The sequence below is a fragment of the Scatophagus argus genome, chromosome 16 (assembly GCF_020382885.2).
Source record: "Scatophagus argus isolate fScaArg1 chromosome 16, fScaArg1.pri, whole genome shotgun sequence".
Lineage (NCBI taxonomy): Eukaryota > Metazoa > Chordata > Actinopteri > Scatophagidae > Scatophagus > Scatophagus argus.
In genome coordinates this window covers 17,090,165-17,114,402 of record NC_058508.1, presented here as the reverse complement: position 1 = coordinate 17,114,402, position 24,238 = coordinate 17,090,165, and the positions used below count along the sequence as shown (strand labels likewise).

The window sequence follows — 24,238 nt, the reverse complement described above, 5'->3', positions numbered from 1 at the left end:
ACTCGATGTCTAATGGAAAGAACAAGAGTTGATGAAAAAGTATGTCACCAGATAAATTAATTCCCTCGGGTCAGCTCTGCTGTCAGACTGCAGACTCAGGCCTTCACCTCAGCACAAGTCGGTCCTTTTCCTTTTGTGTTTTTCATTCATAGATATTAAGCTGGTTAATATTCATTTCAACTCAAAGAGCTGATGTGATCTTGCAAGATATACCACATGTTAAAATAAAATTTAACAAGAAATAAATGGGGAAAGAATAGATTGTCCAGCACTACTGAGGGAAATGTATCAATTAAGCTCCAAAAAGTGGATCATCATCATCTGGCATCTGGAGATGCTGGCTGTGTTTGGTTTCAAGCATCACAGATTCTAGCCAACATTGTATTAGGTTTGTAGCTGCATCCAAATAATGAAGTACGACTTAGTTTTATCTGGGTTTGGTTTTTTTTTTTTTTAAATTGAGGACCACAATAAATGTGTTTCCATCCACATTTGGTTTGGACGTACAAAGCAAGAGTGGAGATGTCACAAGGAAATGTTTTTCCTGAAATGTTCTTCATGTTGCCAAAGTCATGTTAGCATAAATGTAGTGGATAAATACATAGATTAAACTGCATTTTATTTATATTTTGTGGAAATTCAGTTAAAAAATTCACTAAATTTGGAAACTTGACTAATTAGCACAGGAAATTAATTGGAATGAAAAACTTTGTTTTGTTAAATTGAAACTGATAATCACAGTTTGTAATCAGGATCCAAATTCAGCAAGTACTTATTTTTACACATAATTTTTTGTAGCCCTAGAAATGACTGATGCGAGGCTTGAGTGCTTAACCTCAAGGTTTTGCTCTCTACTTTTTAATAAACCCATATCCTACGTTGACAATACATTTGGAGTTACCTTATTACAATCCTTCGAATCTTCGAATCAGTAGGAGGGTTTGAAATGCATATTTATTGCTCATTCATGAATATGCAATGAATCATTATGAGCCTATTAGGAAAAAGTTATATAAACATCTTACAAAGAAAAAGCATTAAATCTTACATTTGCTCAAAAAATTTCATGATATACAAATTCACAGCCAGTAAGTCAGAGGATTCAGTTTCACATTCTCAAATTTTACTCTAGCATGTTGATATTCGTCTGGTACGTAGCTTTCGTAATATACAAAAAGATTTAACAGCCAGTAAGCAGGTAAAAATAAAATGAAACCCTTCAGCAAGCAACAAGGCCCTTCCGAATAACAAATTACTTTCCTGCATTTATCAGATCAGACATTATGCAATATAATACACTGGAAGAAATACTGAAGCAAAGGAAAAGGAAAACACGTCGTTATTAGCATTAAATAAATACTTCCTTACATAAAAGCTGCCATAGACAGATCAGAATATGTATCTGTTACATTCATCCATCGGGCTCTCCTGCAGGGAAGAGCAGCTGTCTCTACCTAAACAACAGGTGAAGGAGCACAGCTGCATTCCCTTTGAGATATTAGTGATTAATTGTAGACTTTCAATGCCGTATCCTGTGTGGATAATATTATTTCCCAATGTTTTCATTTTTGAAAGAGTAACTGATACAAAAAAGAAAAAGAAAAGTCAATATGGACCTACTGCTCATACGATCGTTGTTCATACGATTCCCAGACCATGCAGAAATATTGTAAACATTTCAGCGTTTTCTACTTTGGTACTAAAGGTACAAATGATGGTTGATGAAACTGATGACTGAGACTTTCATTACAGCATGTAACATACTGCATCTTGCCTGCATGGAGTCTATCAGTGTCCATCCATTGAATACTGCATTGTGTGATTAAGGGGACATAAAAACTGAATCCATCTGTGTCGTGTAAATGCATGTAAAAGCTTTAACAAAGAAAAGGTTAAAAAAAAAAATAAACAAAACAGGCGGTGAAGGTTAAAAATGACAAATGATATGACAGGTTTAAAGTGGGATATGCTGTTCTTCAGCAAGTTATTCTAAATGAACAGCACTCCGTTTGATAAAACCTGATTCATCCACTAATACTTTCCATTTACACAGCAAACATTGCAAATATAGAAATCCATATCTGTACATAGTTTTGTTGAATTAAATATATGCAGGAAAGGAAGAAAACAAAAGTTCATTCTGAATGAAGGGTCCAGGTAGTTCCTCAAAAAAATATTGAGGTTTTAGTAGACATATCTTCATATAGTAGTTTCATATTACACAACAGCAAATCCACTGTCACAGGACTTGGCCATGCGATACCCAAAAACCTATAATCCATTGTAACATATATATTATTAATTTGCAATATATTTTTTTTGTTAATAGATAAAAGTTTTCCCGATGAATTCTTTACATAATATGACAAATTTTAAGAATCTTTACCTCATTTTTCCTCACAGTCAAAAGAGAATGTGATGCATGTGAATTGATTGATTTATAATATGGAAGTATCCATTGATTCAATTATCAGATGAGGTTCTTGTGTCATTTCTGCAATGTGTGGTCCATTTTAAAAACACCTAAAGAGGTTATGATTTATGCTGGGCTGATACACCTTTCCAATAGTCTAAAATATCATGCAGGTCCTCATCCTTTGCGAACTGGACTTTCTTGCGCAGTGCATGGCCTGCAGCCATGTACTCGTCATCTTTGTGCCGTTTCCGGTGGAGTTTAAATCGCTCCCAGATGCTGTGTGATGGTTTGCAGTAGTATTCGGGACTGGAGGAGTAGCTCAGATTGTGATACTGAGATGGCAGCTGGGAATATGCTAAGTCTCTGGAGCGGGAGTGAGTGAGAGGCTCCAACATGGAGGACTTGTGGCCATCAGGTCCTTCAAGTTCCTCTATCTGAGCATCAGGATATGAGTGCCGGTGGTCACTGTACTGACGTATCTTGTCTGCCTCAGCCCTCAGGATGGCAGCAGCAGGTGTTACAGTGAGGATGGTTTCTCCTGTTGGGGAGGTTTTCTCTATGTACTTGGATTCAGAGCGATAAGGCCTAGGGCTTCGCATGGGCCCTCCTGTGGCAGTGCTTGGCCTCTTTGGCGAGACATCAGAAGTTCGATGCCTCTGCAGAGAGTGGTGGTAGCTGTCCTTATACCCTGGGGACAGCAGACCAGACTTACTCTGTGGGTGTTCTGATATTAGTACGAGCTGGGGCTCTGCAGTGGACACTGCTCCGGATTTCACTCCTTGAAAAGAAGTGGATTCTGACTTTAGAGCATCTATACAGTTGTTAATTATCTGATTGACTTTATCCACCTCTTTTGCGATTGTGGAAATCTCTGCCACTGACCCCTGGCTATTCCCAGCCATTCCCATGTCGCACTCCCTGCGTTCATGGTGGTCCATGCTTCGCACCTCCATGTAATTTCCTTTCATCATTTTAGGAGTATCACTTATCTCTTGAAATTTGTACTGCTCCATTTCACCTGCAGATGGTAAGTATGGCATACGTGCCATACTCTCACCAGCCAACAGCTGCTTCTGTGACATTCGAGAAATAGTCCCTCCTTCCAGCTCTTGGCCATATTTAAGTTCCATTATGTTTTTCTTCAGGCTCCCTGATTTTTTGTGCTTTTCATCTTGCTGACGCTTTCTTCGCAAGCAGTAGTAAACCACGCCCAGAAAAATGACCATGCTAAAGAGGCAGCCTAAAATCGTCATAATGTAGTGGGTAGCAGTTGCATTGTTTACACCTCTATCCTTTCCATTCCAAGGGCCAGTGGTGATTGTCAGACAAGTGTGGTTGTGTCTAAGAGAATTACGTATTGAAGCAACACAATATGTGTAGTTAGTGTGGGGTTTAAGGTTTTTTAGTTCAATGTCCTCCTTTATATCTTTCAGGTTTTGAATATCTGTGAAAAAGCTGTTGTTGTACAGAACCAGGATGTACATCTTCTTGTAGGGATGAGGAATCTGAACTGTGATAGTGGCACCTGTATTTGATACTTGCTTCAGCTTCATCAGAGGGTTTACTTCCACATCATTGTAGGTTGTACTGATGGTAATATCTTCAGGTTCTGTGCCTGAGGGACAGTCATCCAACCCACAAAGTGTCGAGTCTGGTGGGATAGTTGTGGGATCAATGGGCACAGGAATAAATGGTGTCACGTAGTCATCAGTACACACAGTGGTAAGCATGTGAAGGGCATTTCGATATGTTGGATTGTTAGGATTCTGGCTAAGTAAACTATAACCAGAGACGCCAGGTGGGGAGTCGCAGACCATCCGCTCATTCGTCCTGTTGGGGAAAACTGAGAGCCATTTGACAAAACCAAGTAATTCACATGAGCAGTTGAAAGGGTTGGTATACAGCTCGCAGGTGGTCAGTTTAGTCAAACTAGTAAACGTGGACCCGTCTAGCTGCTGAATTCGGTTCATGGAGAGGTCAATGTTCTCAATGTTGGGGCATTCCCAAAAGGCATTGGGTGTCACAGTCTCGATCAGGTTTGCCTGGAGGTAGAGGTACTGCAGCTTTCCTAAACCCCTGAGGATCCCCTCTGTCAGGTTCCGCAACTTGTTGAAGCCCATCTGAAGGACTTGTAAGTTAAACTGAGCAGAAAAGGCCCCATCCTCTATGTAGGAAATTTCATTCTTTGTCAGGTTCAGGTAGGTCAAGTTGGCAAAGCGACTAAGGGCAGAATAATGGATACTTTTGATTTTGTTTTCATTCAGACGAAGGTCCACTATGGTGCTGTTGATATGCTGTGGGATGGCCTCATAAGGTGGTTGATTTTGGCTACAAATTGCAAGCCATACAAAGCCCTTTTCACCCTCAATTAGCCAGCAGTCTCCACTGACTCTGCCAATTTGAGTCAAATATACAATGGCTACAGACCAAAACAAGGCACTCATCACCATGCCTAAGCTGCAGGCCATTGGTGCTTCTCTCAGAGTCATGTGCAGGGCCAAAAAATGAGAGAAAGGAGATACTGCTGTGGCTTCTATGCAGGCCAAGAAGATTCTGTTTGAAAATCAGCTGGATATTCAACTGTTCTCAGGGGCCAGAAACAATCCTTTTATTTCTCTCTTCGTCATTGATGGATGGTAATGTCCCCATTTACCATTTAGAAAAATGTTGAGTATCTGCCCTCACACTTAGTTTCTTTCATTGAGGTTTGCCTGTAGTGAACTTCTGGTGATGCTTAAAAGAGATTTCACCACCTCAGGCTGGCTTGTGCTTTTCTCCTTAAAGGTTACCATCATTAAATGGTTTCATTTTGTTGTTTCTTCCACTGTCTTCCTTTCTGTATCGCTCTCATATGCACGGAGGAATGACCTGCAATATAAAGGCAAGAACAAATAGTTGACATTAATTACATTTTAGGATAACAGAAGTATTATATTGCATATGGCGGTCTTGAAATTGTGCAGTCAAAGCAAGGGATTCATGTTTACTGCATGTTCTCCCTGTTCATGTCCCACTAATTATTTTGTACACAGTTTAAGAGGTGTTTGCAGTCCCTGCGGCAGACTGCAATTTGAGGAAACTGTTGGCCAATTACCACTTGACAGGTTGGGAAAAGCAGGGTCCCTGTTTTCACACCATTAACCCGAGGACTGTCACATGCATCGGAGGGAAGCCAATGTTAAGAAGCTACACTAAATCAATTATCCAAAACCACATGCGAAATTAAGAATTTTTACAAGAATCTGAAACCCCTCATGCATAAATTAAAATCTTCTTGAACACTGGTTCTGCAAGAGAAAAGAGGCACACAAGGTGTGACTGCTGGATTGTGCAAAATTAAATTATGATCTTATTTTAGTATGTTTAGTCTATTTTTCCCACTAACAGCTAGTCCTTGTTTGGTTGTTTGTTTGCTTGCTGTTGACTAATCTACACTGCTGTAATGGGCTACTGGATACTTGAATTTCCCTTGGGATCAATAAAGTATCTATCTATCTATCTATCTATCTATCTATCTATCTATCTATCTATCTATCTATCTATCTATCTATCTATCTATCTTATGCAAGGGTAATAAAAATGAGAGCTTATTTCCTAATTTTTTGGCATTTGTTTCTAGAATTAAAAATACAGCTCGCAACATCTTTGTAAGTTTTTTATGTGATTTTGAGTGCTCCATCTGGTTCTACAATTCCATGCAACAAGATAACACCAATTAATCCACTCAAAAATGTAATTTGCAGTGAGAAGTATGTTCTAAATGGTTGGGCTGGGCTGAAAAGCATTTTCTTCTCTTATTTTAAAATCTAAGTCACATTTAAAACAATCCTGTGTTTTTTTTTTTTTACTGAACAGCAGTCACTGTTGCTACAACTGACAGATACAAGATAACTGCAACAGATACTAAAATGTACTGTAGCAATACTATGTAGAGCTGAGGCATAAAGTCAGCAAAACGACTGTACTAATGTCAGTTGCACAGCAGTATCTATCAAAGGCTTGCCAATGTAATTATTCCCCACCATAAGCTACCTGGTCTTCCCAGAACAAGGCTGCAGAAGCAGAAACCCATAAGAGTAGTGAACTTAGTAAGGGTGCATTTTATTGCGTACACATTTAACTTTTAATTTTAAAAAGTACTTTTTTTTTTGTAAATTTAAAAAAAAAATGTCTTTGAAAGTTATATACTGTTAATGCAGCTACTACAGTTCTTTCACTAGGTGGATTCAGAGCACAGCATCAATGTATGACATCACCAAATCCCTCATTATTACAGCCTTCATTATGGGAATTAATTATTCAAGGGTCAATGTACTGCTGCCGAGAAGAAAAAATCCCCCACACTACCTGCTGCACAGGTATATACTGTAGCAGTGGCTGAAAGACTGCAGTTGTCAGTAATAATGTATCTTACAGTAGTCTAACAAAATTGTTGAATTGATTTTAACATGCAGCAAGGGGATGTTTATATTCAGTAATGGATGGGATGCTGTGTGTACAAAACTGCATTTGTTAACTGTTATGGCCATCAGAGGATGAATTTCATCTCGAAATCTGGTCACGTAATCTACAATATAGTCCATCCTGATCAATGGAACCCTCAATACAATTTTTTTACTTTTTCTTTAAGCCCATTTACACAGAAGGTCAGTTTGTGCATTAGAGGAAACGGCTCTACGCAACAGGGTTAATCACCATTTGAACAGAATAAATGTGACAGTTTATGGCAGAGAGAGTATACTTCAACTGAAACCCCACCTGCCATCATGGCCTTAAAGTCCATTCCTGCTGTCATCTGACCTTTTTCTGAGTTTAGTTTGTCAGTTTGATAGTTTGTTACAGTCACATGAGTGTTGTGGCTTTCCTCATCGTCATACATCATGTTGGGGATACAAGTGTCTGCACTGAAGCATAATCAATAATTTATCCTCTTTGTTTGACCCTAAATACTGTGGGTGTCAAGTGGGAACCAGCGCCAGTCCTGAGACTTATGCAATATTTGCTAAATAAGTTTCGAGGGAAATGTAATTATTGGTCAAAGAATGTCAAGTAGAAACCTCTTTTTTTCAAGTAAAGGAAGAGGTTTTGTGGAAATGGTTAGGGTGGGTGCAAAAAGTTGACTCAGGAGTACTGTTTGTGGTTAGTTTAAACAGCAAAAACACTAAAGTTATGAAAGGCTTGCAGTTTTGGTTAAATGTTTATAAAGTGAACACATTTTGTGCCGTGCTTTGAATCTTTGACTCTTTCACTATTTTACCAAGATGGCAGTTTTTCCTCTAACTTTTAGTGCTGTGTGTCTCTAAATATAACCTTAAAAAAAACATTGATCATTTAATTTCACTTAACTCTGTTGTAGGGAAAACAAATGAATTTTCATTGTCAGTGAACAGTTCAGTTCATTTCACACCTGTTCCCATTATGTTGACAAGAAACATAAGCCAGGAAGCATTACATTTACTGCTGTTGAAATTGGTAGGATATAAATATGATTTCAAGAAGACGCGGCTGCACTAAATTACCCTTGACTTTGGATGATTCTGCAAAACCCTAGATTTTTAACTGTGTTTTCCACTTTTTATATTCCCAACCAAACCCAATACCACGGACGAAAACCTGCAATACATCAGACCTACATGCTTCATATTATATTAAAGTAACTAAGAATAACTACACATCATGTTACTCTGAGAAAAGCAAAACAAAACAAAAACAAACAAAACAAACAAACAAAAAAACAGTCTAGCTCAGATTTGAGTTGAACCAGAGGGTGAGGTTTTATGTAAATCTATAGCTCATAGTTCAGCATATTGGAGCTTTATATTCTATACATTAACTGAAAATGGGGAAGCTGGGATTTCTCCATTGTCAGTTCATGAGTTCTGCTTTCCCATTTCCACTCTCTACCAAAAGTGCTAAATGAAAGCACTGTACAGTAAGCAGTTTGTCATGTGGTGCATGCAAAGTCACTTCATATTTTGTTCAGAGGCAGTCCGCATGAAGATTTATGAGTTCTACAACTAAAGGCTATGTCCATACACATGTACCTTCCAAGATTCATTCCAAGGCACATAAAAGACAACATTTTAAAACATAAATGAACTGCAATTTTAGTGCACAGAAACAGTTTTTAATTGCAATTCGCCCACACAGTACAAAAAAATTATCTGCAATCAAAAGTAAAAACACCAGTAAAACCACAGCCGTTCAGGTAGAGGAGAAATAAATGCTGTGTAGGACACTGCAAGAGAATGCCAAAGGCTGTCATTACAAAACCACCTTCATAGCGGCAAAAGAGCAGCAGCACAGGAGCATTGAAGGAAACTTTCAAAGTCACTGGGAGGAAAGAGGTTCAAAATCAAATGTTCCATGAGATGAATATGAAAAATACAGAATATCTGTCAAGGCAAAGATTCTCTTAAAGAAAAATGTCTTGCCATTAGTCCCCAGACTCTGACCTTTATCGCAAATACCACGTGGCAGAGGCTGACCTGATCTGACCCGACCTCCACTTGCTCACAGCATGGCACTGGTGCAAGATCCTGTTTGTGGCTAAATGGAAGTTTAAGTTTAAGCTGAGATGTCTCCTCTCATTTAAAATGCACTGGCTGTGTTTTGTTTGTCTGTCCACAGTGACTCACTCTGGTGAGCCTCCGACTGATTCACTGCCACACCACTGAAAAGCATGCATAAATTACAGCCAAGCTAGTTCCCCCTTGTTAGGGTAAACACACACACACACACACATGCATGCTCACACTGACAGGTGATACTGTATGATAAAATGTAAATTTATATATTAAGTATATTAACTCTTGCACTTGTTTTCCAAAGAATCCATAGCATATGCCAACAAAAACAAAACTGCCTGAGGTGTTGAATTGTTAGGAGATAAACAAAGCAACTAAATACATTACAATTACTTTTCAGTGCTTTGTTTTCATGAAAATCACATCATGCTGTACGTTCAGATTTTCAAAGGAGCCTAAGGCAGCCAGCAGTGTATGTTTCCTTATAAGAGCTTAGGTCTATTTGCCACCACAGACCCACTTTCCATAATGGCAGCAATCTGTATGGTCCAGTGCTAGCCCTAAGTGCAGCAGGCCAGAACACCCAAGGCATCAGAGCTGAGTATATTCCCCTATCAGACACAGGCAGCCACTCCACAGTCTCTTTTCCATTTAGGCTTTATGCACTGGGTAATGAAGGCTTTTCTTTTCCTACTGTGTGGATAACCTATTGAAACCTCGCTGTTGAAGAATGATTCAAACAGAACCTTGTGAATTTCTGTTCCAGTTGCTCAGGGCTTCTTCATACTTTGCTTCTACTCAGCGAATCATTGCTTCTTTTCCATGAAAAACACAACACAAATGCAGCTGTATATGTGGAGAAATGGTTTTTGGCAGCATATGAAGCAACAAAATTCAAGAATCTGACATTTTTTTAGTCAAAAGTCGATATGACCTTAAAGGAGAGAGTTTAAGTAGGTGTTGGGATAGTGACAGGTTCTAACACTTTAAGGGGAATTTTTCAGCTGCAATGGCTCTCTGTGTCTGGCTGGGCTTTTTAAACTCGAGCAGAAGAGCCTCTGGAGTGCTGCTCCGCCCGCCACAAGAGCCAATGCTTCAAGGCAAACTTTGACAGAAGCTGAACAATGCCACATGGAGTTAAAAATAAATAAATAAAAAAAAAAGAATCTTGAAACTTGCCGTCTCCTTTTCCACAAACAATTGGACGTATGCAAACCAACCAGACTGCACTTCACCTCTCTCTCTCTGGCTATCTCTGTCTCTCAGTCACCTACTGTTTCTCAGAATGTCTGATGTCTGTCCAAAATATTTCACTGTGCATACTAAATGAATATTTTTCTGTTCTATCTCCAACACAACAAAAGCGTGATATCAAAGGATCTGTTTTTACAGTTTGAGGCCCAGCTTTTCTTGCTTCTCCCTGTGTTTCCTATCTTGTGCTTTGTGAGTGTGAAGGTGCCTCAATCTCTGAGGACCCTCCTCATCCATACCAATGACTGCCCTTTATTTGATGTCATTGAAAATGCATGCACTTCTTGATAGGAAGAACAGAAAAAAAAGCAAAGATGGGAAAACAGAAGTGGCGAATCAATTGAGTTGAAATGGAACTACTTCTCTTGGGGAAGGAAAACATTGTGCTCATTGAGGTATTGAAATGCTTTGGAGAGAGGGAGAACAGAGGCACATATGCTTGCATTATATTAGAGGATATTAAACTCATACATTAATTACTCAGGGAATATGGCCTCGAGAAGTATTGATGGTCTTGAATACTGTTTGCTAAAAGTTCAGCGCTTTTTTTATGGTTTCAGTGATATACTTGTTGGACCTGATGTGCCTTTTTCAGACAGCAGATGGAGTTTTTAGTTTGTATAACTTCTCTTAAAAGTGAGTGGTATTGAATGCCACCTCGATGCACTGAATCCATTTGTTTTCCAGACAAAGCCTTTTATTCCCATATGACAATTGGAGTTGCTTTCTCATATAAAACAGAGCCAGAGGAAGCTTTCAGCACAGTATTTATCTCAATATGACCTCCCGAGGCTGAAATAAAGTGATAAATGTGGTGATAAGATATTGTGTGTGGAGTTACATAATGCAGGGGATTTGAAAACACTCATTTACTTAAATTTCTTTTAGCTGAGTAGTTAAATGATTAAAGGTGTTTTTACTTATTAACAGTATTAAAGCTACTGATAAGTCCACTTTGGCTTTACAGCAGTAAATATACTATCTCTGTTTAACTGAACAACATTTAGAAGTTTTAGTGTATTTTAGTGTATTTAGAAGCTGTAAATCTTAATATGTGAGCACCTCATGTGTTACAGTGGTGGTTTGTGAAATTTGCTGTGTATAAAATTATTATGAACACAGGAAACAAAGCTTTAAAGGGAAGAGGAAAAAGAGATAAATTGTTCAAAGTTCCTGTCCACACATGTATTAAGGCATCCATAAGAAATCTCTAACATGTGTGTGACATGATTTTTGCAGAAAAAATATTACTACATTAAAATGCTAAAAATGGTACCTATTCCATCACCCTCATTAAAAAAATCCAGAATATATGAATATGCAAATATTTTCACTAGTTTAACTGTCGGACACAAGATGTCTCCTTCACTGTAAAGTCCAGTCTCAGTCAAAAATCATGCTTGTAGGCTTGTTAGAATCAGATTTACAATTAACACAGAGAAGATTTACTTTTCTTCCAGCAGTAAATGTGAAAACAGCCTTATAGTGTCAGACTTGGTACATTCATTAATCTAAGATAAGCTAAAATATATAGTTGTATAAGAGGAAAAACACTTTTATTTTGACTGGAAGGGGTCTTCAGTTAAAATGTAGAGAAATCCCTGCTGAATGAATGCAGTTAATTTGTGGAAACAAACCTAAAATAATTGATATACTTCTGCTATTTTGCCCAATAATCTAACATCCTAGATTTATTAAAGTTTTACAAAGATCAATTAAGGACAGATAACATCATGTTGCTGCCAATTAGCATTGGTACCTTCTAATTAGCTGCAAATTATCATCAGGATAATAAGTACTGCTGAAGTGTGGGTTGATCTCAATTAATGCTGATGATACATTAGTGCTAAATGTCAAATAACACATCCTTTTTGGGCAATTAAGGCCTTGAGAGCAAAGGTGGGACAGATATAGACATGCACAGGCATCCTGAATTTGAAACTGCCTCTTGGTCTATTGGAAAGTTACATTCAGCCCACTTACTACTTGGTATTCCACACAGGTGTCATACTTTGTAAAACTTTAAATGACTTACTGCCCTGCCATCTCTTGTAAATTCCCAATATCTCACTCTATTGTTCTTCAGTGTATCAAGAGTCCTTCAACAGGCTCATGACCTAGTAGGTTTCAAGCTTAGACGAGAGAAAAAAAGAATCTCATTACAAACTAAAAGCTCTACTTTGGGTGACACCTCTTATAAAGATGATAAGCCATGGAGAATGGCGTGGAATTACATTGATGGAAACACGCATCAGTGAATACCTGCTGGAGAATTAAAGCTGCCCGGCGCAACAGTAAGCAGAGAACAAGGAAGCACAAACATACATGCCCCTCAACCTTCCACACTCGCTTCTGTAACATTAATACTGTACTGGACCATACTTTTGAACAAAACCATAAGAGTTCAGCTCCGCAGGACGCATACTGAACGAGGAAAATGTGAAGTGGACTACAGAAAGCATTTATCAAAGGGACAGGAGCAAAGCAGAGTTTAATTTAATTCTGTATGTTTGAGAGTAAGATACCACTTGGAATAACACCTGAAGGTTTAAATGTAATTTTCCAGGCCATCAACTGACCATCAACTCGGTACGTTATTTTGCCCTCCGAGCTAAAGCATCTGCCAGCAATGTCTCTCGCTGCTGACTCATGACATGTTGAACTAAAGTGGGAGCTACTGTGCAGCCCAGAGCGTGACAGGAAGTTATGGAAAACTCACTATTCAGGTGGATTTAACAGGATTGCTGAGCACCAACATCTTTATATTTATAACTTTATAAATATCTTATATTTGGGAAATTGATGAAAGTTCACATATGCTGACAAAACCAGTGATTCAACAGCTCTCCTTATCTCGGTCAGTTACCTCGCAATGCTCAGCCAAGGTTTTCCCTGCCAATTAACCTTCAGAAAGTGACTGGAGCTAATTCAGTTATGCTCCACTGCAGGACTGTGCTTCTGACTGACAGGTCAACCTGCCTCAGTGTTCTGATTGACAAGCTGTGAACAGCAGAGCAGCCGTTTCCCGTGCTAAATGTTTATATCTGTCTGACCCCATGGACTCCCTGACACATTTAGGAAGAGGACATTATCACTTTGAGATTATCTCCACAAAGACGGCTATGAGACAAAATGAGCTCAATTCATCTATATCTTGAGGAGTTAGCTTGCTTTCCAGGGAATTTCTTACCCAGGTTTACCCTAATTCAGTAAGGACACTTGCATCAGGGTTTTAACCATTTATTGCAGCAATACATATTTTGGTTTTGCAGTCTGATGCTCTTGAACAAATGTGACAAGTTGGACACAGACCGTCCCTGTGCTCACAGTCTCAGAGCCTGAGATGCACAACGTTTACTAAACATGAACTCGTGCTAAAAACACTCAAAATTCACGCACAAATGCTAATACAAGAGGAGGCCGGTGAGGCTGTGAGACATACTGCAGGTTGTGGATGTAGGGAACATGTGAACATAAAATCATTTCCATGTCTGCCTGAACGACTATACACCTTTTTTTTTTTTTTTTAAGTTTGTTAAATGTATGCCGTGCTGTGTCTCAGATTTATTCATGTATATCCTTGTAGTTTTTGAGTCACAAACATGAAGGAGGCGTCTTTTAGGAAAGCATCTTCAGCTAAAAACACTATTAGGTGAATGAGGTTGCAGTTCAACCACAATTATCCACTCCTAAAAATATATTAGTCATAATAATTATTGATAATACCAAGTATTTCTCAGAGATTTACCACATTTAACACTAAAAGATTCAATCTATCAATGGATTTCAGCTTTAAACCAGCCATTAATATTTGGAGTGATGAACTTCCTTTCTTTTAAACCAAGCTGTTAGCTACAAATCCAGTTGACATAACATGGAATAAGCTCATTTTACCTTTAAACTGCAAATTTAAAAATGCATCTACCAATTTGGTCTCAGTGTGACGTGGCCAGACAAAAATGTCCTCAATTAGCTTCTGTGTTGCAAGGATGAGAGTTTGCAGTGCAGTAGGCTTACTTCAGCGATCTGCCAATGATGACATTTATTTTATTAGCCAATGTAGACTTTCACTTGCCTTTGGTAAGTGGCAAGTGCTAATTCTGGACCCTGTTGAAAGCTGTAGATGATGAATGGTGCCAAGAACGGATTATGAGATGAATGGCCCCTGGGCACAGACACATAAAAGCCCCCCTCCCCACCTTCTAATGGGAACAAGACACCCAAACTAAAAGCAGGCACTTCATTTGTAGTCATTTTGTGGTCCTCTTGTGCCTCTTTGTAGCTGTTTTGGATCTATTTTTAGTCATATTCATCTCTCTTTGTAGTGTTTTGCATCTCTTTGTGGCCATCATACGTCTCTTTGTTGTTGGACTTAACCTCCTGGGCCCCTGGCTCATTGTCAATCAGTAATCCATACATGGATTCTGCATTCAGGCTTCTGGTAGTTCATGACAGCAGACAGAAGCGGTAGTAGCAACCACCACAACTAATGAAGCAGCAATTTTAATACATTAGTCTGTTATGTGAATAGGTCTGTGGGTGTGTAGTTGATGCTCAGGGAGATCAGCTGATTATCATCTGATTTGGGGCTGAATAATGTCTTTGTGTTCTTCCCTGAACCTACACTATGGGTCTCTTTTTAACTGAACCGAAAAGGTGTATTAAAGTTGGACGAAGTGACAGGGTGAAAAAAAAAATCAATTGGCAATAGCAAGGATGTTAGAAAAGCCTGACTTTCATGGCGCTGCAATTTGATCCATCTATGATGAGTGCAGGAATGAAAGGAAACATGGGGGAGGCAAATGGAAACAACCACCTTGTGCGATGGCTTTGTTGAGAAATAAAACTGTCTCTGCCTTGAGAGGAAACTTATTGTTTCTGACAGGACAAATTCTCTCTGGCTCAGTAAGGGGCAGAGGATGCAACAGAGAGATCGTGCTTGACTATCAAAGGACTGAAAGGTTCTGTGGTGCGCCACTGAAAGCAAAAGCGAAAGAGATCTCAACACGACATGACAGGTAGATCACAGGGAACACTTTAATCCCAGTTAGGTTGGGGGATGCAACAAATAAATACTTTAAATGCTAATGGCCATTAGTGGCGATAAATGGACACAAAATGCTCTGATAACATTGTGTCAGAATTTGCATTTTTATTGTTGTTGTCCATTTGAAATATCTTCCAAAAACGCACATCGCAGAAAGGGAATATTTGCTGATTTTGTAAAAAGGAAGCTGGTTCTTCATAAAGGAAAAATATTGCCGTGTAGTGGTAGAGTCATAGAAATATCACCTTGTGCTGAAGAAGCTCTTGTATGTGACACTATAGTTGTCACAGTGCCATTAGTTTTTTTTTTTGTTTTTTGTTTTGTTTTGTTTTTGCATACATGGCTACTGTCTGGAATAGTACTGGAATGCTGGAATAATTTTTATGAGAATGCATTTCACTATCTAAAGAAACAAAATCTTTAATGAGGTTTTTGACAGCAGGTTCCATGTGGATAATACAAGTTCTCATAATAATATAATAATCAATAATATCAAAACATCTGCCAGTCTTTCACAGATAGTTTGCCTTTGCCTACTTTGCACACTTCTTGTGAAACAGTTGTACAAGGGGGGTGTAGTGAATAAATGTCATCTGTGTCATAACCTACAAAGGTGATGAGGCAATTATCATTGTACAACAAAGTGGAAAGGTCATATGACAAGATATATCACATAGTGGACAGATGCCTCATGTGATGTGATTAATCATTAAAGAAGTCTTCTACTTCTACTGAGCCCTGTTGAAATGACTGCTTTCAGTCAGGCCACAGAAATGTTATTTTCATTTCTGACTCATTTAGATTTTTACTGTGCTGCTAAATCATCATCAAGTCATAAAATTCATGACAAACATTAAGGGACATTAAATATCCAGGAACAGTGACCTGCTTAATGATTTGATTACTGATCTCCGATTACCGCAATGAAAACAGTATGTCAAATGTAGAAAAATGTCACAGATATATCATGAACAGATGAATCCATTCACTGACTCACTCAGTTACAGAAAAGATTTTTGCATTTTAAATGGGATCTTGTGAAACTCTGTCAACTAGATGTAAGTGCATATTATCGTTTTTTACACTGTCAGTGTCTCAGTCATTTTGATCAAGTTTACGTTCAGACTTTTCAACATTTTCAAGATTTAAACAATACATTAGCTAACTTTTTCGTCTGCTTATCCATTACTTTGAAATAACTGTTTGGATTTCTGACAGGACACCATAACATAAATATATTGACATTTATAAAATCTGAAAATTTGGTTAATTTTAGTGGCTAATGCAGCATTTTTTGTGTATATTTATTGCTTGTCCATTATTAGACTTGGCAACCTAACTTTTGCAGATATGATGTTCCTATACATAAAAGTCAGCGATCTTTACTTGTGAAACACCCACAGCTTTGTGTGTGCGGGTATCAGGATTGTCAGCTCTTGATTAAAGCAAATTGTTCCTCTTCCCTTTCTGAAGGTGAATTAATAAGTAAATGCAACTGCTGTAAAGAAAAATGAGTCTCAATGATGGATAAATGAATAGATAAATGAAAGTTAGACAGCATTACTGACTAATCTATTCATATCACCTGGATTCAGGATTTATTACACCCTCAGCTTGGTTCTCACAACACACTAGATGAGTTCTTTGTCAGGACTGAGCCACAATCCTGACACATTACCACCCAAGTTGGACAGTCAGACACTGATACTAATCTATAATCCATTTGAGATGCAATTTCCAGCCTCAGTGCTGTCTTTATGAAGGGATAAGGGAATAAAGAAGCACAGTGGCAATGGAAAACATACATCATCAAACACAAATCAATCCTGAAATGGTGAAGCGAATTCCTCTTAAATAGAAATAACCAAACTTTGGAGGCTCTGATGGAAATTATAGATAATAGTCTCTCAAGAAAAGAGGCTGAAATAACAAAGTAACGGAGGAGGACGTGAGTCAGACAGGTAATAAAATGAGTACTGGCAAATGGTTTATCAAATGATGCTGAGGCAAAATGATGCTGGTGAAGTTTTCTCATTTGAGTAACCTGCTGTCACATCTCCTGCAATCTTGCTATATTTCAGACCGAAGAAAACTTTGTTTGAAAATGCACCAGGAAGCTTTTGTACCTGAAATAGATTTCACATCAGTTTTAGCTTCTTATTATATACAGTGAGTCACATAACAATTACTTAGATGGCGAACAGTGAGTCCACAGGTAATTACATGCTCAACAAATGTCAGTAAAACTCATTCACCTCCCTAATTTGTTCTGTTGTATTAATCATCTCAATGAAATCTAATTCAAGTTCACAGGCTTAAAGCTGAGGCATGTTGGATAAGGTCTTACAAAAGAAATGAAAAGATCAATGTTAAAGAGACATGACACAAATGAAGGACACCTTTTGACAAGAGGAAACATAAAAATAGATGGCCAGAGATCCTTCTTTAAAGGTGAGTGGCCTCCGGTTTTTAATCCTTCTCTATGGACGATAAATCAAAGCCTCAATCATCTTCTCTTTTCTCACTCAAGAACATGCCCGAATCTGTGTTTTAAATCAACCTTACGCTTAAGACAAAGGAGATTCTTTGTTTTATTGCATTAATTTAAAACTGCACAAATTCTAATACAGACTGGAGGCTTTATCTTCTGTGGTCTGACTGGCTAAATGGCATGTAATAAGAGCAAAGAATTGAGGTGTCATGGTTTGAGAAAAGTCCCCTGTCATGCTGTGAAAGGTGCCACAGCACTTTATCAGTGATGTGGGGAAAAAAAATCATTAGCGAGACTGTAATGAATGGTTGACGGCTGCCTGTCAAAAATGTGCGGCCCTGTGTTAGTTTCCGTTCATTTTCTCCATCAAACCTTGAAATTGTGAAGTCAAAGCCTGTGCAAGTGTTTGAGTATCAGAAAGGGTTACAATAACAGAGCTGTCATTATAACAAATGGCTCATAAACTCGATCATAGCTTTATGTTCACTGACGTCCAATTTTTGGCTTACTTTGTTGGCAACTTGAGCATGCGCAGTATATTTACAGAAGGCATTCCTGGTCTGATTTGGGTTTGCTTATCTGTTACAGGGCAAAGCATTTAATCTTACAGTTGCCATATTTCTGATAGAAGTAGCTCTCATCAATAAATTAATGGACTGAGGGAGCATGAAGTGAGTAACGTGATCGCTGAAAATTACAGTACATTAAGACTGATGACAGCCCGGGCAAGGCAATTGGATGAGTTCTGTTCTGGGAAACACACCAACAAAGAACCACTGAGGAGGCCCTACGTTGGATATTCTTTTAGTCAGACATTACGCCTTTAAATATGAATTGTGCTGCTGTTGAGAGTGTGATGTGTTGTATTGACTTTGCCTTAACAAGCACAGTGATTAAAAAACGACAGGTTGGTTTTATATAGTCACTGGCTTGACGTCTTAATAGCTAAGTCATCAATGTTAACTAAAGCGATGCTGTATTTACAACCGCTTCCCTCAATCCTGAAGGCTTTAATCATTTGGCCACCAGCAAACACCACCGCAGCCAACATGCACACTGCAGCCAACGTGAGGTCCAACAGGCCAAAGTGAATTTGACGCATTGAGCAAATGACGAGGAAGGGTTGAATTCCTTTGGTGAGGACAGAGGCAAATAATTGTCAACAATACGGACGTTTCATAATCACTTTATGTGACCAATTTAAGGCTCCCACAGGATCCATGTCCCTCACAGGCTAATCCATGATGCTCTTTACGGTAATCCATTCAAATAACTCTTCTGTAGTGCCATCAATTAGGGATCAAAGTTGATGGAGGACCTGGCACTGGACAGCTTGATAGGGCTAAAGCTTAAAGCTGCTGTGACCTGGACGGGGGAATGATCGTCACGGCGATCCATGAATTTATGATATCCTGACTTAACTTTTGTACAGACTTCAGTCAAATCAAATAAGTAAATAAGTGAAACTGAAGTGCATCTTAGAGGGTTTTGAGTTTAAATTCCAAGATGAACTCAGATAAAACAATTTAATGCAAAGTAAATATTCTTGCTTGCCAATTCACTGAGATGTTTTGTTTTAATAGATTTTACTTTTTACATTGTAATATTTTGGCATAACAACTTATAGTTCATGTAAGTCTGGAAAATTCTCTTACTCCAACACCTACTGGTTTTTGGCAGGTTGTCAGGCAGTCTGCCCAGTGTCCTTTTCTGTTGCATCCAACATAAACTTCTGTAAGCTGTAATATCAAATGTTATCCAGTGATCCAGGCTTACTTCTCTGTGACTGCCTTAGCCTCTTGGCTGCCTCTCGTACTGCTTTGAGGTGTTTTAGTTGTAGGTGTTTTAGTATCTAATCATTTTAAACAGTTCCCTCTTTATTTCCGCCACAGTACAGCACTGCTCCGATGACATGTCACTGTCATCTCAATTATTAATGTTTGTTTAAATTGTTTCTTGTCCTCTAACACCTCTAGTGACACAACTTTTCATCTTTAGCTCCATTTTAAAGTGAAACTTGTCCACAAATGGAGGAGGATGGGCAGCCCCTATTTGGCAAAGTTTAGGACCATTGATTTTGGCAATGTCGAATATCTCGTACACACACACTCCATGGTGAACAGGTGGCACTCTTCAGGCTGGCATGTGCACTTTGGTTTGTGCACATAAGAGGTCCTGGTGAACTGGACTCCGAACACTTGCAAAAATAAGCCTCAAAAAGAAAGTCAGAGAAACGCAGGATAAACATTCAATGTTCCTGAATTAGGTTTCTTTAAGGCAGAACTTTTCCTCTGTTAGTGCACTTCTTGTACAAATCAGTGAAATAAAAGCACATATTTCTGCAGGGCAGCTAGGAAATGTAGGTTCTCTAAAAGAATATTGCTCTGGTCACTTTTTTTGAAGAAAAAAATAATTAAACTGGGATTTTTGTGGTCCCTCTCCAGCTCTGGACCCACAGACTCGTCACATCAGCCTCACCAGGGCCAACACTACATCTTCAGTTTTAATGACCACGGTGAAAACCTAGTTGCACTACTTTTTCATGGGTTGCCAAAACTGGTTTTAGTATAGCAAAAAAAAGTATATATGAATATCGGCTGATTGCGTTCCTTCTGCATAGAAATATTTCTGGACATATCCACATAAGACAAATCCCTTTGGCCATACTTGAGAGGCAGTGGGGATTAAATCAAAGTCATTCAATTGATCCAGCAATCAGACACATATTTGATGTGTCCAGTGGGAGATTTCATTTTTGGAGTCTTTCCAAGTGTGCATTTCCTTATATGACTGACATGAAATAATAAAAAGGATCATATATACAAACGCTTATTGTCTTTCAACTTCTAGTTTAAATAAAGATACCAGAAATAGCTGCTCCCATTTGGAATACAAACTGGAAATTATGTCAACATGAAAGGCAAAGGCCTAGAACACAAACACTTCTAAAGAAACACATAAAAAACTACAATAAATTCTTTGATTAACAATGACACTAAAATAGCAGCTTTGATATCCATGTATGTGCTCTCAGGCACCGCTCATAGACTGAATGTTATGTTCAAACATGATTTAGGTAATGATATCGCTGATACATGGTATTTTCGAACAAGCTTTCTGTGACATGATCGTCATTAAAACACCTCCCCTCTTGGGCCCTCTCATTCTGAGATTGCATCTCTCTGTTTGGTGTACTTTCATTTTTTTGTTGAATGGGCACTGGGACACAGCTGAAACATTTTTTAAGACCAAAAGTTTGCAGCTTCAAGAGCATCCCCATTGGACTGTAATGGTCACTTCGACCCAGTAAATCAAGTTCTTGGATGGTTGCAACAAAAAAAAAAGAGGTAAACTTCAAGAGGAAATGCCAGGTTTTCACTTAAATCATCTGTATGTTGTCAGGCTCAGCTGTGCTCAGAAATGATTATGAAGGCATACTAACTGTAATAAAGCAAACATGCCATGAAATAAATAATAAATTCAGCTTTTTTCAACCTAGACAATATTTTCTCATGTTTTTGTGTCCAGGAGGGTGAGGTGGACAATGATTGGTGAAATTTGTCCAGTACTGAGTAAGACTGCGGCTGCCAGTGCTTGTTTTGGCCACTACCAGGCTCAGGAGACAAGTTATTTATTTATCTTTTTTTAAGGATAAGATCCTTTCTTGTTTAACCAGAGAAGCTGCTGGCCAAAGCCCCAAGCCCGCGTTTGCACAAAAAAGTCATTTTATTGTCGTAAGACTTCATTCAAACTGGACAGAAAAACATAACCACATCAGTTTGTCTTTCCACTGTTGAAATCACAATCACTAACTCTGATTAGGTCAAAATAAACCCTTAATTCACTGCATTGGACCTGAAAACATGTTGGCTCTACACACTGTTACCCGTCCTTTTCCCATCTTTCCCCATGATTCCACACCTAATGAGGTGAATTAAGGCTTTCCATAAAAGACACTTGAAGAGCAACATGAGCCCGTCTGTGACAAAACCTTTAAGTGGACATACTTTGACAGGGCGCTTTTGCTTGCAGCCATCACATTGCAGCCTGTTTCTTGGATACCGGCAGCAATGATCTCCCTCGATACTGGGCCAATTTCAATAATTGTTGTTCCCATTAGTCACTTGAATACAAAAACATGGGAAAATAGGGTTCAGGTTAAAAAATACAGAAGGAACCCTTCAGGCAATGGACAAGCAGAAATTTTGCCTGCTGTCAATTTCATTTAAATACATAATGAACAGGAAGGGCTGTTGGACTGCAACGTTACATTTTACCTTGTCTTTTACTTTAATTTAAAAGGAAGTAAAGACAAGATATCGAGGCAGTGCGTAATTTCACAAAAGCTGTTAAAATTAGGGTAAGGGTTAGGGTTAGTTATTTGCCACCCATCTTCCATCCTGGTCTTTTAGAGACCACTTTCAGTCACAATCAAGTAAATGTCAAGAGAAAAGTGTTATGTTTAGAACAAACTCTACCGCTGCTGACATGTGCCTTAATGAAACCATATCTGCCCCACTTTACATAACAGACTCACTGAGTAACTCGTGACTCAGTGAAGCGGAAAGGTTGTGTGCAGGTTATGAAAATGTATTTTGAGAAAGTGAGTCAAATAATGATTAAGATTTGAAGGCTTCGTCTCCCATGTGAATGGCCTCCTGATTACATGTGGCACTAATTGTTCAGTGTGAATGTGAACTTCCTGTAACTGCACACATGCGCGCACGCACACGCACACACACACGAAACTCATTTGTTGCTCAAACACGGGTGGAAAGAAAAGGATACAGGACAAAGCAAAAGAAAGAACTTTGTTACCTCTTAAAAGACATTTAAAGGAATCATATGTCAGGTATTACATGAAAGTTCACACAAAGAAACAAGTTTCTCTTTATTATGAAACAACATTAAGAATTTATAGTCCAAAGAGCTTAAGTGAAATTATCAAAAAGGTTGATCATTTGATCATATATGGGAAAACAACTGTTAATTGTCTTGCAAGTGCGCTTCCTTTATATGAAGACCTAATTCTTTAGCAGAAACTGAGATCATTTTGAAAAAGAGGGGGAAATATATATTACACAACAATTATAAAGGATACAGTTATTTGTCAGTTATTTGATAGTTATTTGAATAGGTGGCTGGGCATGGGTTATCAACATTTTACTATAATTCTTCCACTATTTCATAAATAAAAAAATACCAGATTTCTGCAAAAACAACAATTTAGCTTCCTGTGCTGACATGCTAATTTAAATGGCTAAAACAAGCAAACCTTAACCAAACATTAATCCACCTAGAGACATACAGACTGTCCACTCTCAGGATGACATGTCCTTTGAGTGACTTGTCTTTGCCACTGTACTTGTCGTGTGTATTGACCAGAAGATTAGTGATGGATTCTCTGTGATCCTCTTAGGGGGCGTTTGCTCATGCAGAACTGCAGCCGACTCGAGCTACAAACAACTGTACCAAACAACTGCACTTGCCTCTGTAATCTGGGTTGAAGTCCTCAGTGTGAGAGAGCATCCCTGGTGTCCTCCAGCAGTGCAGATGTTCACTGATTTCTCTTCTTGAACTCTGAGGAAAAACACAAATGATAGAGATAAAATGTAATTTCCTATCAAAAGGAGCTTAGTTTGACCAAATGATTTTTTTTATATATATATATCGACCTGTGAGACAACTAAATATTTTCATATAATATCCACATATTTAAGTCAACATGTTATATCCAGTCCATGGAGGCCAGTCTTATTGGAGCATGTAATAAAAAGCTTCTTCTTTGGAGGATAACCTTCTTTTGACATTTCAGTCTTCAAAATAAATTTGGCTTCATGGATATTCTTTCTTTTTTTTTTCTTTTTTTCAAGAATCAGAACCACCTCATTAACCTTATCTAACAAGCCCCAGCTAATGAAATCCTCTGTTTCAGTTTCCGCTCTTGCCAAAGTTAGTTTTACTAATTAATCAAACATCAGTTGCCCCCACCCCATCATCTTAATGACTCCCCATAAAAGTGAATGAGAATGTGCTGCACACACCGGCCAGGGGGAGGCTGCATGCGCACATCGTCATGCTTTTTTATGGGAAGTTAAAATAAAGAGAACGACACTCTTTGTTTAAAGGGAGATTGATGTTCTGCATTCACAACAATAAGAGAAATAGAACTGAATCATGATTTCTTCGTCTTTTGTCCATGCTTCAACCTTGCTGTTATGATTCTGTTTACTGAGTCTCTTCAGCAATGCAGCAATGCAAGGCAGCAATTTTCCCACCTACATACATATTAATATCTACATAAGACAAGCTCCACATTACTGCACAATCAGTATTCATATTACCCTTCTTGCTCTAATGAAACAATTCTGTATTCTCATCCCTTGTGATTCAGAGTGTATGACATGCTGTATCGGATGAAAAGCACAGGCAAAATTCAATCTCCAGCAATCAGTAATGGAAATCTGCAAAATGGCTAAATTTTCAGTAAATGAGAGGACAATAGA

General features: G+C 38.4%; 1 protein-coding gene and 1 long non-coding RNA gene across 2 annotated transcripts in view; one reads left to right on the top strand and one right to left on the bottom strand.

Annotated features, from left to right (window-relative positions):
• LOC124073772 overlaps window positions 1–23,574 on the top strand; it is a 74,509-nt gene extending 50,935 nt beyond the window's left edge. The window contains exon 2 of the long non-coding RNA XR_006845722.1: window positions 23,152–23,574. This is a non-coding gene — a long non-coding RNA (uncharacterized LOC124073772). The remainder of the gene's footprint in view (window positions 1–23,151) is intronic.
• On the bottom strand, window positions 933–5,241 carry elfn1a (extracellular leucine-rich repeat and fibronectin type III domain containing 1a). The gene has a single exon (XM_046416232.1). The coding sequence runs from the start codon at window positions 4,903–4,905 to the stop codon at window positions 2,533–2,535; it is 2,373 nt and encodes a 790-aa protein (XP_046272188.1). The 5' UTR covers window positions 4,906–5,241; the 3' UTR covers window positions 933–2,532.
• Window positions 23,575–24,238: the final 664 nt, after the last annotated feature.

What these genes read in the sequence shown, in the direction of transcription:
- elfn1a (XM_046416232.1), bottom strand. Translation starts at nt 4,905, where the DNA reads ATGACTCTGAGAGAAGCACCAATGGCCTGCAGCTTAGGCATGGTGATG.